This window comes from Hakea prostrata, chromosome 3 (genome assembly GCF_041222555.1).
Source record: "Hakea prostrata isolate BN-2017 chromosome 3, UWA_Hpros_2, whole genome shotgun sequence".
NCBI classification, from domain to species: Eukaryota; Viridiplantae; Streptophyta; class Magnoliopsida; order Proteales; family Proteaceae; genus Hakea; species Hakea prostrata.
Genome location: NC_142602.1, coordinates 72140710 through 72158329, shown reverse-complemented (window position 1 = coordinate 72158329; position 17620 = coordinate 72140710). Strand labels below are relative to the sequence as shown.

The 17620-nt window shown below is 36.3% G+C and overlaps 1 protein-coding gene across 6 annotated transcripts in view; it reads right to left on the bottom strand.

Moving 5' to 3' along the window:
• Window positions 1-1066: 1066 nt before the first annotated feature.
• The window catches only part of BNS (bonsai), a 48967-nt gene continuing 32413 nt past the window's right edge, over window positions 1067-17620 (bottom strand). For 5 of the 6 annotated variants that reach the window (XM_089150870.1, XM_089150866.1, XM_089150867.1 and 2 more), the window contains one exon: window positions 1067-3018. In XM_089150870.1, coding sequence (XP_089006996.1) covers window positions 2957-3018 — 62 coding nt within the window. In that variant the 3' untranslated portion in view covers window positions 1067-2956. The remainder of the gene's footprint in view (window positions 3019-17620) is intronic. The other variant, XM_089150865.1, reaches the window with a different exon arrangement.

The window sequence follows — 17620 nt, the reverse complement described above, 5'->3', positions numbered from 1 at the left end:
TAGGAATGGGCTTGGTTTGGCCCTATAGGGCTTAGAATCAAGGACAATAATCATTGGCCCTAAATTAGGGTTAAGGTGGGAATAGGCATAGCTTAGAATATATAGTTCTGGGTTTAAGATTGTAAAAGCCCGGCCCAACTGACCCTGTTGCAGCCCTAGGCATTTGTATAGACTTTGTGGTGGAGACAAGAATTGGTCAAATAATCCAAGTATGTTTGCACACTTTATCACATTAATTTGGACTCTTTTAACTACCTTGAATTATGTGCCCATTAGGCATGCCGTATTCTCGAGGGAATTTTAGTTGCAGATAGTTATCGAATCCATATCACTTCTCCATTGAATAGCACAACCTGCTTCTCAATGTTTCTTCATCACACAATATAAGTGCAATCCATGTAAGATTCACTAGAAGTCCTACCTCTAAATCACCTCTCCATCGAGTAGCACATATTGTCTCTCAACATTTCTTCATCACATAATAGAAGTGAGATCCATATAAGATCCACTAGAAGTTCTACCTCTGAACTATTTTATTAGTATTCATATGAATCAGACACAGAAACCCCCCCCCCCCCCCCCCCAAACCTTTTGCATGATGAGAAAGTGTCGGGGAGGTGATCCAAACTCACTGCCAGCCACTGGTCGTTATGATCACGCCCCATGTACCCAAAAAATAATAATAATAATAATAATAATTCAACAGATGTGAAAAAAGAAATGCAGGGGTTTAAGGATAAATACATTTTATTTTTCCAAATCTTGTGCATGGATCTTGAGTGAATATGCCTGGTTTCTTGAAACCTCTTTGGCACAGTTCTATCACCCATGAATCCATGACATTCCACATAGAACTTCAACTCATGTTTGAGTGCTATGGGATGTCAATATTGTCCAGATTAGAGTTTGATTCTCCTCCTACTAAACTAGTTGCTACCCGACAAGATTCTGAACCCGTATTTTCCAAATTATCAAAGCAGGAGGTTTGCATTTAGAGTCTCAAAACCAGAACTGAAATTCCAGATTTCAGATCTTCTCGTCAAGATGTTTATAATTTTTTTTTTTTTTTTTTTTTTTTTCCTCCTTCCCGATTGATTCTTATGTTTATGTGTTTTTTTTTATAAGAAAAAAGATCATTGAGAACAAGCAACCATACAAGCAGTGACATTTGCCTTACATAATTGCATAAGCCAAAGATCGGGCAAATGCTACTTAGTCGGGAGCTCAACAGACGAGAAGTCTGCTACACAATTTGTAAACGTTGGAGCAAAACAGAATTGACAAGAATCAAAAGATTATTAAAATTTAAAATATCTTGGAATAATCTTCATAATAAGATTAGACCTAGAATTCAAATGGTTAACTCCACTGAAGTTTCAGCAACCAAAAACTCGAATCACATGAAATTTCACAAGAAAAGGCCGAGATCTATCTACCAGCTTCATCTCAAGTTGATTGTTCTTCTAACGTTTGTTCACCACACAATCTATTACAATATCCCTAATGACAATGCAATCGAGATTCCCAATTTCATTTTCAAGGTGAACAAATGGAGATGAATTGACCCAGAAATTAGGGGAAGAAACTGAGCTTCAAGAACAGGCTAGACATGTTCTGTCAAGCGAACAAAATCAACAGTAAACTATCCCAATATTTGAGAAAACACATTAGAGGCGCTCATGCTAAGTCCTTTGTCGCATGATGGAAGTCTCCTACAAGTCTTCCTATTTCTGTGTGTTACAATTCCATGAAACCCCTCTGTGCCATCTCCTCTAACATATGTTGCAACCGATTTAATTGCAGGTGAAGAAACGATTGAAAATTGATGAGCTCAATCAACAATTGAAGAACCGGACCAAAGTGGTGGAAGAAATTGCAAGATAAGAGAAAATTTTATTCCTCGAGCATGAATCGATAAAGCCTTTACCATCGGTGAAAATGACGAAAGATTTATGGGTATTTGGATTTGTAGCATATACAATGGATATCTATAGTTTACCAAAATAAAAATGTATATTCAAGGATAACCCAAGATAAGTATACAAAAGCACAATCACCACAACACTAAACACATATTCACAATGACCCCCCCCCCAAATGTCTCTTAAATTTACTCAATAGGTACACTCCATTAACAATTTCTGTTAAGCCATGATTAGATAACTATATAATACCTAAATCATGCATAATCTGTTATGAATTTATAATGTTGCCCTTCGTAAAATATAAAAAAATCCTAAATTTCATCTTCTTTCTTCCTCCATGAGTTCCTTCTTTCCTTTGTTTGCCATTTTATATTGTAAAATATAGAATAATACAACCATGGACTATAGTCGTCATTTTCTCTAGCCAACTAACAATTCTAACAAAAGAATGGTTCATTATGAATTTGACATAGTTTCAGAATGTCTATGCATTTTAATAATTATCTACAGGTATCCCTTAAACTTCCCTTTATTTGTATACTTATAAATAAGGATTATTTATTCTTTCTTTTTTTTTTTTTTTAATGAATAACATATAGATATTTTAACGTTGTATCTGTATTATGTGAGTGGTGCATGATCAAGTGTTAATCTTTGATGTTAATAGTAAGTTTTCATAACAAGTTTATCAAACATCATGTTCTATAGTTGTTCCTTTTCCATTCCTGGTACAATTTTATCAAACACCTATTTCAAACAAAGGAAGGTCTCCCAGTACAGAAAAATGTATAAACAGTTCTACACAAAAACTAGTCTCCCGAATGGAACCAAATACACACTAACCACTCAAATTTGGGAACAGTTTCTGTGTTCGACTCTCGTTATGACGTATACATTAACAACAATTCAGCATCAACCAGATTCAGGGAGTTTGAAAACAGGAATGAGGAAGATTAGATCAGGCAAGAGAGAGTTTTTAACATCATAACCTTAAGGAACACTAAATCATACCCTTGTAAAGCCGGGAGACATTATTGTGTGCATAAAGCAAGATCATGCCATGTATCTCCATCAATTGGCTTAGTTTCTTGATCTGATCAATAAAAAATAAATAAATAAATAACACCAGCTAAAAGTAATGACAAATAAAAAGAGAACGACATGGTATGTAACAATCTGTCAAAATCAGTTATATAGGAGTGTTACACAAAATGGACACAGGTGGTCATAATTATTAATCATAGAACACTTTAGGGCTCCTAGGGGCTCTCTAATTTGCTTTCTTCCATCAGTAATCATTTTATGTGATGATCGTAAACTGGTTTGGGGTATGTGAATCAGTGGCAAATAATGACTAAATGAAGCAGACAGTTTGGCATTATGTCAGTTTAAGAAGCAAGCGTTACAAAGATTACCGAGCATAGATATCAATGTACTCAAAACATAACCAGCAAATGCATGTGCTACTGAACAAGAAACTAGAAAAAAACCCAGTAATTACTAAGAATATCGTATGTAACAGATACTCAAATTTTTTGGCTACGTGTTAAAAGTAGCCTTCCATGAAAAAATAATTCCTTCTACCATGTAATGAAGGAACTCGAGCTAGATTTTGGGATCAGATCTTGTCTAGAAATCCTAGAGGGAACTCCAGTTGATGTTGCTAAGGATAAAACTGTAGGTCAAAAAGATTATAAGTCTGCTGTAGAGAGAGAAAGAGCAAAGCAAATGTTGCCCTTTTACCCAACAAACCCTGGAGCCTCAGTGGACAAGATTGGGGCTTAGGGTGCCACAACATGTCAGGTCATTTTTCCCCTAACCTAACAACCAAGCCCCACAACTATAGCTAAAGGGCCCTAATGAAGACACGCAACCTGTAAGCTTACTACCATATCAAAGCAGTGCTAACACTCAACGGTGCTCATAGATCAACTCAACCATCGGCAGAGTAGTCCATGAAAAGCTCGGCCACCAATTTGCTGTGATTTTTTAAACTGCTATGTTTACATAGATCTCATTATTTCTTCATGATTGGTCTGGTTTATTGTCCTAGTGGATCTCGTTCAATCTAGAACCACATCAGATCGGTCCTGATCCTGATACCCATGATTAGATACCAACCAAAATAAGACCAAAGCAGAACATCACCAGATTCAGGTGAATTCAACTAGCAAAAATTCCAAAACTAAGAATTGATTCAGTCCTAGGTTGATATGAGCACAACCAAGAGCCAATTAACCAGGAGCTGTTCTATACAGGCAATTCAAATGGGTAAAATTTGGGTTTTAGGTCACAATTAGGTTACTTGCTCCTGTTTCTGAAAATCCTAATTGCGAAGGTCAACACCAGAAAGATAACCTTTGTTAAGTAGGTCACAATAACATAAATGTGTCTTTACTCTAAATGCTGACAGAGCTGTGAAAGGTAATCTTGGGTGTGGAATGGCAGTGGCTGCCTTAGGGACAACAATCAAAGGTTCGAGAACTCAATTTCAATGGTCATCTTAGTGGGCCAAAAAACCAAGATCTCGGCAAGATATCGTCAAGGTGGAGGAAAAAATTCCTCCCATCTCGACCCAACTTGGTGACCCATCCCCCTTTTTTAGGGGTACTTTGGGGCTGAAAACTGATATTCCTCCAATCTTGACCCAATTTGGTGGCCCATCTCGGCTGGTTTTAGGGGTTACTTTGGGCTGGAAATTGGCATCTAGCCTCTTTTAGGCCCTTCTAAAAACAATGGTGGCCTTATATTTATGAAAAAACAACTGTAAATGTGAGTTTCAATGCAAGTGAAGATGCAGACTTATAAACCATAAAGTACATATGATTTACTTAATATATATGTATACAATAAAGATTGGATTCAAACAACTATTATATATTGTAAATCATGCATGCCCACATGACAAGTTTGATAAGACTCCCATGCGTTCATGTGAACTTGTTTTATATCCTCTGTGTTTAGAAGACCTTCTAAACTTAGGTCTGAAACCACTAGTTTGGAAACTCTATATATGGATATTCAACTCTTCTATCTTTGCTGCAGATATTGTAGGAGGGTTGTCAATGAAAAGTAGGAGGTGTTCTCGCCAAAACTCCAATTAAAAATTCTAGCAAATAGATTGAGTTGAGATATCTCGACTCTATCAAAATCTGCTCTTTTTAAAAAACGGATTGGACTGAGATCTAGAACCAAGATCTTGACTCGACTGATATCTTGGCCGAGATATTGGATTTTCCAAGTTTCGCTCCCATCTCATCTTGACTTTTGGAGAAAAAAAACAAGATATCTTAAAAGAACAAGGTCTCATGAGTTCTCGAACCATGACCGCAAGGCACAACATATTTATTTTCGCTCACTTTAATGGAGTTTGCTCTAATAATGTGGGAACTAACGGATGGAGTTTGTATTGATACATCTTTGGGAATTACGAGGTTAGCCATCTCAAATTCAAAAGATATTGTGCATTATGTTTCTAAAGGTAAAAGAGCCCATTGGAACTCGTGGTATTGGTGGAACTCTTTCTGTAAGCCCATTCAATCAGTATCTATTCCATTTTCACTAAGTCAAGGAAACTAATAGGCTATAGGCTGGCTGGTGCTTGTGCTAATTCTGTCATTAGCATCCGCTCTAACTCTAAGTCCACAGAGTTTGTGTCATGCCTAGACCTAGTCAAGATAGCAATCAAGGATGATGATAGTCGAATTCCTTTAATTAGAACACAATAATTTTGTCCTTTCTTATTGTTTTATTTAAGGTTTTGAAAGACCATAACGGATCAGTTATGGTTTGAATTTGATTTTTGATTCAAGTTTTTTAATTCAATTTTTGGATTCAAGTTTTTAAATTTGAATTCAAGTTTTTAATTTTGAATTCAAATTTGAATATTGTAAACACATCTTATACAATAGCCATGTTTATGACTTACCCATCAAGGTAAGCAACCTACTTATCAAAATTAGAGTTTTTCTTTGCATTTTTTCATGGTATTAGACCTAAGGCTTTGAGATTTTTTTTTCCTTCTAAAAACACTACATTTTCAATGGCCACTGCTAACACTCCATTCCCCATCTCTCCAACCTTGTTTCTGTCAAACTTGATGGAGCAAATTATCTCATGTGGAGCGAACAATTAGAATACATTTTTACTACCTGTGATCTTATGGATCATCTTGATGGTACTGGATCAATGCCAAATCAAATTGTCACTACTAGAGGAACTCAAACGCCGAATCTAGCATTTCAAACCTGGAAAAATAATGATCATTTTGTTTGAGCATGCATCAATGCCACCCTCACACCGTCTCGTTCTTCTCATATTCTTGGCCTTCAAACAACGAAAGATGTATGGGATTCTCTTGCACAACTTTTCCAACAACAGTCCGTTGCTCAAAGGACTTATCTTCGCAGTGATTTGCAGATGATCAATAAAGGAACGAGCACAATTACGGACTATCTTCACAAAATTAAGTCCATTGCTGATTCTTAGCGGCAATCAATGACAAGGTAAATGACTCTGACTTGGTAGCATATACATTAAATGGTCTTGATTCGGATTATCTCATTTTCATCATCAGTATGGAAAATATTACCCCACCCGTTACCTTTACCGACCTAAGGGTCAAACTACTTACTCATGAGCAACGGTTACGCCGTGGTTATGGGAACACCCAATCAATCTTAACTGATTCTCATTCCCCTACTGCATTACTTGTTACAAATCAGCCTAAATTTAATTGGCCTAATAATAGTATTAATACCTATCCACCCAACAACCGAAACCCACCTAGATCTTCCGAATATGACATATGGTTGGATCAAAGGACATATGGTTGGTAGCACCTGAATCCGGTATCCACTGTGCATCATTCTATGGTGTAATGCATTGGGTATTTAGGATACCATGTAAGCCAGCATAAGGAATGTGAGGTGGTGGATTAGGATTATTTTAGCTCTAGGCATAACGGAAATAACATCTATTGGCCGAATGGCCTTGCTTAGCACATATTTGACATTTGAAGGAATTAGTATTAAAGGTGTCTTGGTTTGGTCGATTATAGGAATTTTGAGATCTTGAAGGGCCATTGGATGAATTTCGAAAGTCAGATCTAGGTGGGTTTCGGTTGTTGGGTGGATAGGAATTAATACTATTATTAGGCCGATTAAATTTAGTCTGATCTGTAACAAGTAATGCAGTAGGGTAATGAGAATCAGTTAAGATTGATTGGGTGTTCCCATAGCCACGGCGTAACCATTGCTCATGAGTAAGTAGTTTGGCCCTTAGGTTGTTAAAAGTAACGGGTGTGGTAATATTTTCAACAGTGATGATGAAAGTGAGATAATCCAAACCAAGACCATTTAATGTATATGCTACCAAGTCAGAGTCATTTACCTTGTCATTGATTGCCGCTAAGAAATCAGCAATGGACTTAATTTTGTGAAGATAGTCCGTAATTGTGCTCGTTCCTTTATTGATCATCTACAATTCATTGCGAAGATAAGTCCTTCGAGCAGTGGACTGTTGTTGGAAAAGTTGTGCAAGAGAATCCCATACATATCTTTCGTTGTTTGAAGGCCAAGAATATGAGAAGAAAGAGATGGTGTGAGTGTGGCATTGATGCATGCTCGAACAAAATGGATCATTCTTTCTCTAGGTTTGAAATGTTGGATTCGGCGTTTGAGTTGGTTTAGTAGTGACAGTTTAATTTGACATTGATTCAGTACCATCAAGATGATGCATAAGATCACAGGTAATAAAAATGGATTCTAAAATGTTCTCTCCACATGAGATAATTTACGCCATCAAATTTGACTGAAACAAGGTTGGAGAGATTGGTAATGGGGAAGGGAGTGTTAGCAGTGGCCATTGAAAATGTAGTGTTTTGGGTAAAAAATATTCTCAAAACCTTAGCACTAATACCATGAAAGAATGCAAAGAAAAACTCTAATTTTGATAAGTAGGTTGCTTACCTTGATGGGTAAGTCTTATGTATTTATAAATAAACATGGTTGTTGTACAAGATTCGTTTACAATATTCAAATTTGAATTTAAATTCAAAACCTGAATTCAAAACTCAAATTCAAACCATTATAGATCCATTATGGTTTTTCATCCCCAACATCCCAACTGAACGTAAAACCTACAAATCAGCCTCAAAAGACCCAAAGTGGATTGATGCAATACAAAAAGAATACAAAGCCTTGATAGACAATCAAACTTGGAACTTGGTGCCTTATTCCAAGGGTATGAATATTGTAGGCTGTAAGTGGGTGTACAGGATCAAGACAAAAAATGATGGTTCCATTGAGAGATACAAGGCACGATTATTTGCCAAGGGGTTCAATCAGCAGACAGGAATGGACTTTCACAAAACATTTAGTCCAGTTGTAAAGCCATCCACCATTCGGACAATATTAACCGTTGCACTCTCAAAGTCATGGCCAGTACATCAACTTGATGTGAAAAATGTCTTCTTGATTGGCAACTTAGCAGAAGATATTTACATGGAACAACAACAGGGGTTTGTTTCCACATCTAAACCAACACATGTTTGTCATCTACAAAAAGCAATTTATGGTCGCAAGCAAGCTCCACAAGCTTGGTTTCACAGATTCAAAACATATCTACAAGGAGAAGGTTTCAAGCAAAGCGTGGTAGATTCTTCCATATTTACACGCAAAACCCAAGGTACAATGACAGTATTACTATTATATGTAGATGTGAAAGACCATAACGGATCTGTTATGGTTTGAATTTTATTTTTGAATTCAAGTTTTTTATTTTGAATTCAAATTTGAATATTGTAAACGAATCTTGTACAACAACCATGTTGATTTATAAATACATAAGACTTACCCATCAAGGTAAGTAACCTACTAATCAAAAACAGAGTTTTCTTTGCATTCTTTCATGGTATTAGACCTAAGGCTTTGAGATTTTTTTTTTCTTCTAAAAACACTACATTTTCAATGGCCACTGCTAACACTCCATTCCCCATCTCTCCAACCTTGTTTCCGTCAAACTTGACGGAGCAAATTATCTCATGTGGAGCGAACAATTAGAATACATTTTTACTACCTGTGATCTTATGGATCATCTTGATAGTACTGGATCGAAGCCAAATCAAACTATCACTACTGGAGGAACTCAAACGCCGAATCCAACATTTCAAACCTGGAGAAAGAATGATCATTTTGTTCGAGCATGCCACCTCACACCGTCTCTTTCTTCTCATATTCTTGGCCTTCAAACAACGAAAGATGTATGGGATTCTCTTGCACAACTTTTCCAACAACAGTCCACTGCTCGAAGGACTTATCTCCGTAGTGAATTGTAGATGATCAATAAAGGAACGAGCACAATTACGGACTATCTTCACAAAATTAAGTTCATCGCTGATTCCTTAGCGGCAATCAATGACAAGGTAAATGACTCTGACTTGGTAGCATATACATTAGATGGTCTTGGTTCGGATTATCTCACTTTCATCATCACTGTGGAAAATATTACCCCACCCGTTACCTTTACCGACCTAAGAGCCAAACTACTTACTCATAAGCAACGGTTCGCCCGTGGCTATGGGAACACTCAATCAATCTTAACTAATTCGCATTCCCCTACTGCATTACTTGTTACAGATCAGCCAAACCTTTAATACAAATTCCTTCAAATGTCAAATATGTGCTAAGCGAGGCCATTCGGCCAATAGATGCTATTTCCGTTATGCCCAGAATCGAAATAATCCTAATCCACCACCTCACATTCCTTATGCTGGCTTACATGGTACCCAAAATACCCAACACATTACACCACAAAATGATGCCCAGTGGATACCGGATTCAGGTGCTACCAACCATATGTCATTTGATCCAGCCATGCTACAGCGATCTGCCACTTACAAAGGAGAAGACCAGGTTTCAGTTGGTGATGGTAAGAAACTCCCTATAACTCATATAGGCTCCTCAACTTTGAAAACAAATTCAAATCATTTATCTCTTAATGACATACTCATCGTTCCCCAATTGTCAAAGAATTTAATTTCCATTTCTCAACTTACATCTGACAATAATTGTTCTGTTGAATCTTTGCCATGGGGTTTCTGTGTTAAGGATTTGGAGTCAGGCATCACTCTATTGAAGGGTCCAGTCAAAGATAAATTGTATTCTTTCTCGGCTAATGTTGTGCCTCCTTTGGCTCTTTATGGAAATAAAGCTCCTTCTGATATTTGGCATCGCTGGCTTGGTCATCCTTCTTCTGCAGTACTTACTCATTTGAGAAATAGTGTCTTCTTTAATTCTTTTGAAACACTTAGATCCAATAAAATTTGTGACGCTTGCCAACTTGGCAAACATCACAAATTACCCTTTTCTATTTCAGTTAGTAGAACTACTCGACCATTACAGCTTATTCATTGTGATTTGTGGGGTCCCACTAAAACTTTGTCAATTAGTGGATTCAATTCATATATTATTTTTGTTGATGATTTCAGTCGATTTACTTGGTTCTATCCTTTGCGATTTAAATCTGATGCAATTTATTGTTTCAAGCATTTTAAAAATATGGCTGAAAATTTCCTTTCTACTTCTATTAAATTTTTTCAAAGTGATGGAGCCTTAGAGTTAACAAGGGGAGCTTTCAAAAACTATCTTGATGAATGTGGCATTGTATCCAGGATTTTATGTCATCATACTCCAGAACAAAATGGAGTTTCAGAAAGAAAACACAGACACATTACAGAGATGGGTTTATCTCTTATATTCCAAGCTCACGTGCCCAAAGAATATTGGTTAGAAGCCTTTACTGCTGCTGTCTATTTAATAAACCGGTTACCTACACCAGTATTGCAGGGAAAATCTCCTCATGAAGCACTGTTTGGCTTCAAACCAAATTATTGTTTATTGAGAGTTTTTGGCTGCCTTTGTTACCCCAACTTGACACCCTACAGAGAAGACAAATTATCGCCAAAGTCCAAGGCTTGTGTCTTTCTTGGTTACAGTCTCTATCACAAGGGATAAGATGCTTAGATAAGGACACTGGCAAGGTATATTTATCCAGACACATTATTTTTGACGAAAAGGAATTTCCCTTTTCAAATCCCCCATCACACCAATCATCAAACAAACCACCAGTTAAACTTATTTCTCTACCTGTTTTCATCCCACACACCCCACCAAATGTGCCTCCACTCACTTCTCATTCTTCTTCACCTATTTTAAACAACCAACCATCACAAACAACCCCTACAACATCATCACCAGCCATATTAATGGCAAATCCAACCCAAGATGTTAATCAATCCCCACCAACAATAGACCAACCACAGCCTCAACCATCTCATCCTATGATTACTAGGAATAAAACAAATTCCGCCAAACCAAAAACCACTCTCTCTTTACTCACTATTAGACACCCAATACCTCAAACCTTTCTTACCACCATCTCCAACATCCCAACTGAACCTAAAACCTACAAATCAGCCTCAAAAGACCCAAAGTGGATTGATGCAATACAAAAAGAATACAAAGCCTTGATAGACAATCAGACTTGGAACTTGGTGCCTTATTCCAAGGGTATGAATATTGTAGGCTATAAGTGGGTGTACAGGATCAAGACAAAAAGTGATGGTTCCATTGAGAGATATGAGGCACGATTAGTTGCCAAGGGGTTCAACCAGCAGGCAGGAGTGGACTTTCATGAAACATTTAGTCCAGTTGTAAAGCCAGCCACCATTCGGACAATATTAACCATTGCACTCTCAAAGTCATGGCCAATACATTAACTTGATGTGAAAAATGCTTTCTTGAATGGCAACTTAGCAGAAGATGTTTACATGGAACAACCACAGGAGTTTGTTTCCACATCTAAATCAACACATATTTGTCATCTACGAAAAGCAATTTATGGTCTTAAGCAAGCTCCATGAACAAAACATACCTACAAGGAGAAGGTTTCAAGCAAAGCGTGGCAGATTCTTCCATGTTTACACGCAAAACCCAAGGTACAATAATAGTATTGTTGTTATATGTAGATGATATAATATTGACAGGAGCCAATGAAGCTGCAATTCAAGAGGTTATTCAAAGCCTGAGCAAAGAATTTGCAATGACAGATTTAGGACACTTACATTACTTCTTGGGAATTGAGGCTAATCGAAGTTCAGATGGTCTTTTACTCACTCAAAGTAAATACTCCATTGATTTATTAAAGTCTACAGGAATGGAGACTTCAAAGCCATGCACAACCCCAATTGCGTTGGAAAAAGTTATCATCAACAACGAGGTTATCCTCACCGATCTAACACCATCAGACAATTAGTAGGAGCCTTACAAATCTGACGATCACTAGACCAGATATCTCCTATGCAGTCAATCATGTGTGTCAGTTCATGCAACTCCCACGAAGATCATCTACAAGCAACAAAACGATTACGTTATGTCAAGCACACTATTGGTGCTGGTGTTCTCTGAAACCAACCCAACTCTTTCATAGCCGCTACACCGATGCGATTGGGAAGGATGTCTAGACACATGCCGATCAACTAGTGGGTTTGCACTTTTCTTGGGGATGATTTGTTATCATGGTCTTCCAGAAACAACCTACAAGATCTAGATCAAGTACGGAAGCTGAGTACAAATCCCTTCTGTCACAAGATCCGAGTTACTATGGCTTTCTTATGTTCTACGTGATTTGCAAGTACAACTCCAAGAGGAATGGACATTTATTGTGATAATGTGTCTACAACACAAATGGCCGCAAATCCGGGCTACATGCTCGCACAAAACATATAGAAGTGGACTATCATTTTGTCCGAGACTTGGTTCAGAACAACACCATAAAAGTGCACTTTGTTCGGTCAGATGATCAAATTGCAGATGTATTTACTAAGGGCTAAACATCACAAGCTCTTCAAGCATAGAGACAAACTCGCACGCCAAGCGAGTTTGAGGGGGGATGAAAGACCATAACGGACGTATGGTTTGAATTTGATTTTTGATTCAAGTTTTTGAATTCAAGTTTTTAATTTTGAATTCAAATTTGAATATTGTAAACGAATCTTGTACAACAGCCATGTTTATTTATAGGGATAATTACTATTGCCCCCTTGTACTTTGGTTTTATTACTAATCAAACCTCTTTCTTTATGAAATTACCGGCCCCCTCACTCTAACGGTGTTAAGTGGTTGTTAACATCAAATGTGTAATGTCTATTTTGCCCTTCATTAAAATTAAGAAGTTAAAAAATATGACATTACCTTCATTTTCAGAAACTATATTGAATGTCAATTATATCCTTAAAATCTTATATTTTCCAATAAATTTTGGCTTTGGTGGGACCACACACTTTATACAATGGTTAGCATATATTTGGAGATTTTCAATTTCCAACTTTGAATTACATTTGATATTTCCTAATATTTTAGTTTCTATTTTAAGTTTTATTTAATCACATATTTCCTTTATTCGGCAATTTCTTTTTAGAGAAGAAAAATCAAGTCTTTTCTTTATTCGGTAGTTTCTTTTTAGAAAAGAAAAATTAATTTAAAGTTAATTTTTCCTCATAGTTAATTAAGGATAATATAATAACTTGCAAAAGAGTAAATAAGTAAAAAGATAATTGTAGGGTTATTTTTGAGTTTTTGAAAAAATATATAGATGCCACATCATCAGTAAACTAACTGAGCTTAACGGAAGGGGGCATTAGTAATTTTAGACAAAGTTAAAGGTTGGATTAGCAACTTTAAAAAGTAAAGGGGATAAAATAGTAATAAAATCAGAGTACAAGGGGGCAACAGTAATTATCCCTTATTTATAAATACATAAGACTTACCCATCAAGGTAAGTAACCTACTTATCAAAAACAGAGTTTTCCTTGCATTCTTTCAAGATGATATAATATTGACAGGAGCCAATGAAGCTGCAATTCAAGAGGTTATTCAAAGCATGAGCAAAGAATTTGCAATGACGGATTTAGGACACTTGCATTACTTCTTGGGAATTTAGGCTAATCGAAGTTCAAATAGTCTTTTACTCACTCAAAGTAAATACTCCATCGATTTATTAAAGTCTACAGGAATGGAGACTTCAAAGCCATGCACAACCCCAATTGGAGTTGGAACAAAGTTACATCAACAACAAGTTATCCCCTACCTGATCCAACACCATATAGACAATTAGTAGGAGCCTTACAATATTTGACGATTATTAGACCAGATATCTCCTATGCAGTCAATCAAGTGTGTCAATTCATGCAATCTCCCACAGAAGATCATCTACAAACAACAAAACATATTTTACATTATGTCAAGCATACTATTGGTGCTGGTGTTCTCTTGAAACCAACCCAACTTTCTTTCATAGCTGCTTACACTGATGCAGATTGGGTAGGATGTCCAGACACACGCCGATCAATTAGTGGGTTTTGCACTTTTCTTGGGGATAATTTATTATCATGGTCTTCCAAGAAACAACCTACAGTATCTAGATCAAGTACGGAAGCTGAGTACAAATCCCTTCTTTGTCACAAAGATCCGAGTTACTATGGCTTTCTTATGTTCTACGTGATTTGCAAGTACAACTTCCAAAAGGAATGGACATTTATTGTGATAATGTGTTTGCAACACAAATGGCTGCAAATCCAGTGCTACATGCTCGCACAAAACATATAGAAGTGGACTATCATTTTGTACGAGACTTGGTTCAAAACAACACCATAAAAGTGCACTTTGTTCGATTAGATGATCAAATTGCAGATGTGTTTACTAAGGGCTAAACATCACAAGCTTTTTTCAAGCATAGAGACAAACTCTTGCACCTGCCAATGCAGAGTTTGAGGGGGGATGAAAGACCATAACGGATCTGTTATGGTTTGAATTTGATTTTTGGATTCAAGTTTTTGAATTCAAGTTTTTTAAATTTGAATTCAAGTTTTTAATTTTGAATTCAAATTTGAATATTGTAAACGAATCTTGTACAACAGCCATATTTATTTATAAATACATAAGACTTACCCATCAAGGTAAACAACCTACTTATCAAAATTAGAGTTTTTCTTTGCATTCTTTCAGGTTTTTTGCTTTTGTCCAAGTTTTATGGCCTTGTGTGGTTGTTTTGTCCAAGAGTAGGTGGCTTATGTCCGCCCCCCCCCCCAAAAAAAAAAAATTTGTATCGCTTATAATTTTGCTAGATCCATAAAAAGTGGCCAAGGTAACCAGCTAAGTTCCTAGTTTTTTGTTTTTTCAGAAAAAAAGGTTTTCTGAAAAAGGGGTTATAACAAAAGGCTTATGATGGATAGACAAGGCTAGGGTTTAGATTCAGATGTCGTAATGTGGGAATTGGAATTGGAACCAAGTCTTGGATGATTTGAAGGTTTGGTTTGTGCTATAGGAATTTGGGGACTAGTGATTGTTTCCCAAAGATCGATGAAAATTTAGGGTTAAGTATGTAAAAATATTTGGGAAACTCCATGTAATGTTTGGGTGTTACGGGTTTAATGTTTATAGGATTAGGAGAAGATTGTTTATTTTGGGAGAGGTTCGAAGAAGATTAGGTACTGATTTGGGAAGGTACTTACAGGATTTCTTGGGCAACAGAAGTTCTTGAACAAAGAATGATTCTTTGTTTTGTTTTGGAATGAGTTGGGCCTTAGGAGAAGATAGAGTACTTATTTGGGAGGGGTTACACTGACAGGATTTCTTGGGCAACTTGACTTCTTGTAACAAAGAAAGATTATTTGTCCTCAAACTTGAAATTAAAGGAGAGATTTAAGAACCTGAACGAAGGCTTCAACACAACCTCTCAGACCTTCACACCAAGAAGTCAGCTGGAACATGGTTGTCAAGGCGACCAAAATGGATAAGACACTACGTAAGTGCCTTGGAGATAAAGCAGCGCCAAGGTGGCAATACGGCAAACAAGGCGTTTTAGTGTACATTTTGTTAAGTACAACTAATTTATGTGGCACAAAAGTATAGCAAAAACTGATATAGATATACTATAAGATAAACAAATATTAAAAATCATAATCATGAAAGATTATCATAAAAAAAACAAACATGAGTTCATCTCATCATAAAAAAAAATACAATAGCAATTAGCAACATAATGCAATAACATTATAACATACGCTCATAAACTATAAAATTATAAATATGAAAATAAAAGTAGTAATTATACTGACTTGTATGATAGTAATTATACAATGGATTCAAGAACATTGAAAAATATTTATATTACAAAATATAAATAGTTCATCTTATATATTAAGGGGAAAGAATTTTTTTGTCGAATTAGGAAAAAATACACATGATGTGGCCTATAATATATACGATTGTCAGCTTGCTGATCAACAAAAGCATCCAATTTTTTTAACCAATTCTTTTTTAAGTGAACAAATAATTCTTGAATCCAAATCAGAATTTAATTGTCCTCTTTTTTTTACTGAATTGATAAATTAATAGATCACAGTATCCTAAACAATTCTCCATCCAATGATTCTCGAATCCAAAATAAATAACTTTTTTTGGACAAACAAAATAAATAACTGTGATATCCGCATATGCTTTTGCAGAATAAAATTTTGATGTTTTGAAAGAAAAAAAATCTAGGTACAACATGTCAAAATGTAAAAGCTTTAGCGCCTAGGCAGCAACTCTTAGGCGATAAACCAGCTGAAATCTTGTTAAAAGCACGTTGGCGGATGCTTTGATAACCATGCACTAGATGTCTAGATCAAACAACTCCTCCATCTATCTTGATCACACAAAATACAAGGTATTCTAGAGGAAGAGAAGGCAGCCTACAATAGCAAAAATTTTTTGAAAATTCTAAGGTTGGAAAAGAATCCTCTTTATTTATAATATGGCCTAAGGCCTAATCCTGATTACCTAGGAGCGGAAAACAATCCCCCTATCCTTGGCCAAATTACATTGACAATAAATAAAAAAACTCCTACAGCACAAAACCCCAACTTTTAGTAAAATCAAAACAGGGACATGTGGTGATAAAGGAGAAAAAAGATGGAAGGGAAATTAGGGGCTGCCAAATTAATCACACCCCCACCCCACAAAAAAAAGGAAAGAAAAGCCTTCCCTCTCCTCTTACAAATAACCCTTTATTATATAAACTAATTTGCAATTACAACCACAAAGAAACTCCTAATCTAAGTAAGAAATTAAGAATTACATAATCAAAAAAGGAAACAAAACCAAACACCTAAACACTAGAAATAGCTACAAAATAAAAAGTGACACTGCTACAATTCTATTGTAAAACTTCAATTCATCCAAAAAGGTGGGGGGGGAACACTCTGCCCACAAGCTGGGGTGTATACAAGTCACGATGGCCTAGCTTGGGACATTCAAAAGGAAGGTCCAAACAGTGGTATGGTAAACATATATCCTACTTGACTGGTAATTGAAACAAACAGGGTAGAAATCAGAATTTTCATAACATCTGCACTGGCTTAGTGATAGGAAAACGTAACTCCTGAAGCAATGACTTTACCCACATCAGTTTAGAAGTATACCAAAAAACCATGGCCATACACTCAACTTCAGCACTACACCTTTTCAAAGTGAGTGTATCATCACTGGCACTAGGTCAATCAGCATCAAAAAACCCAACCAAACAACATTTTGATTAGGTCAATAAATAAAAACTTTTCCAGAGGCACTTTTTAGTTAATATAGCACAAGACA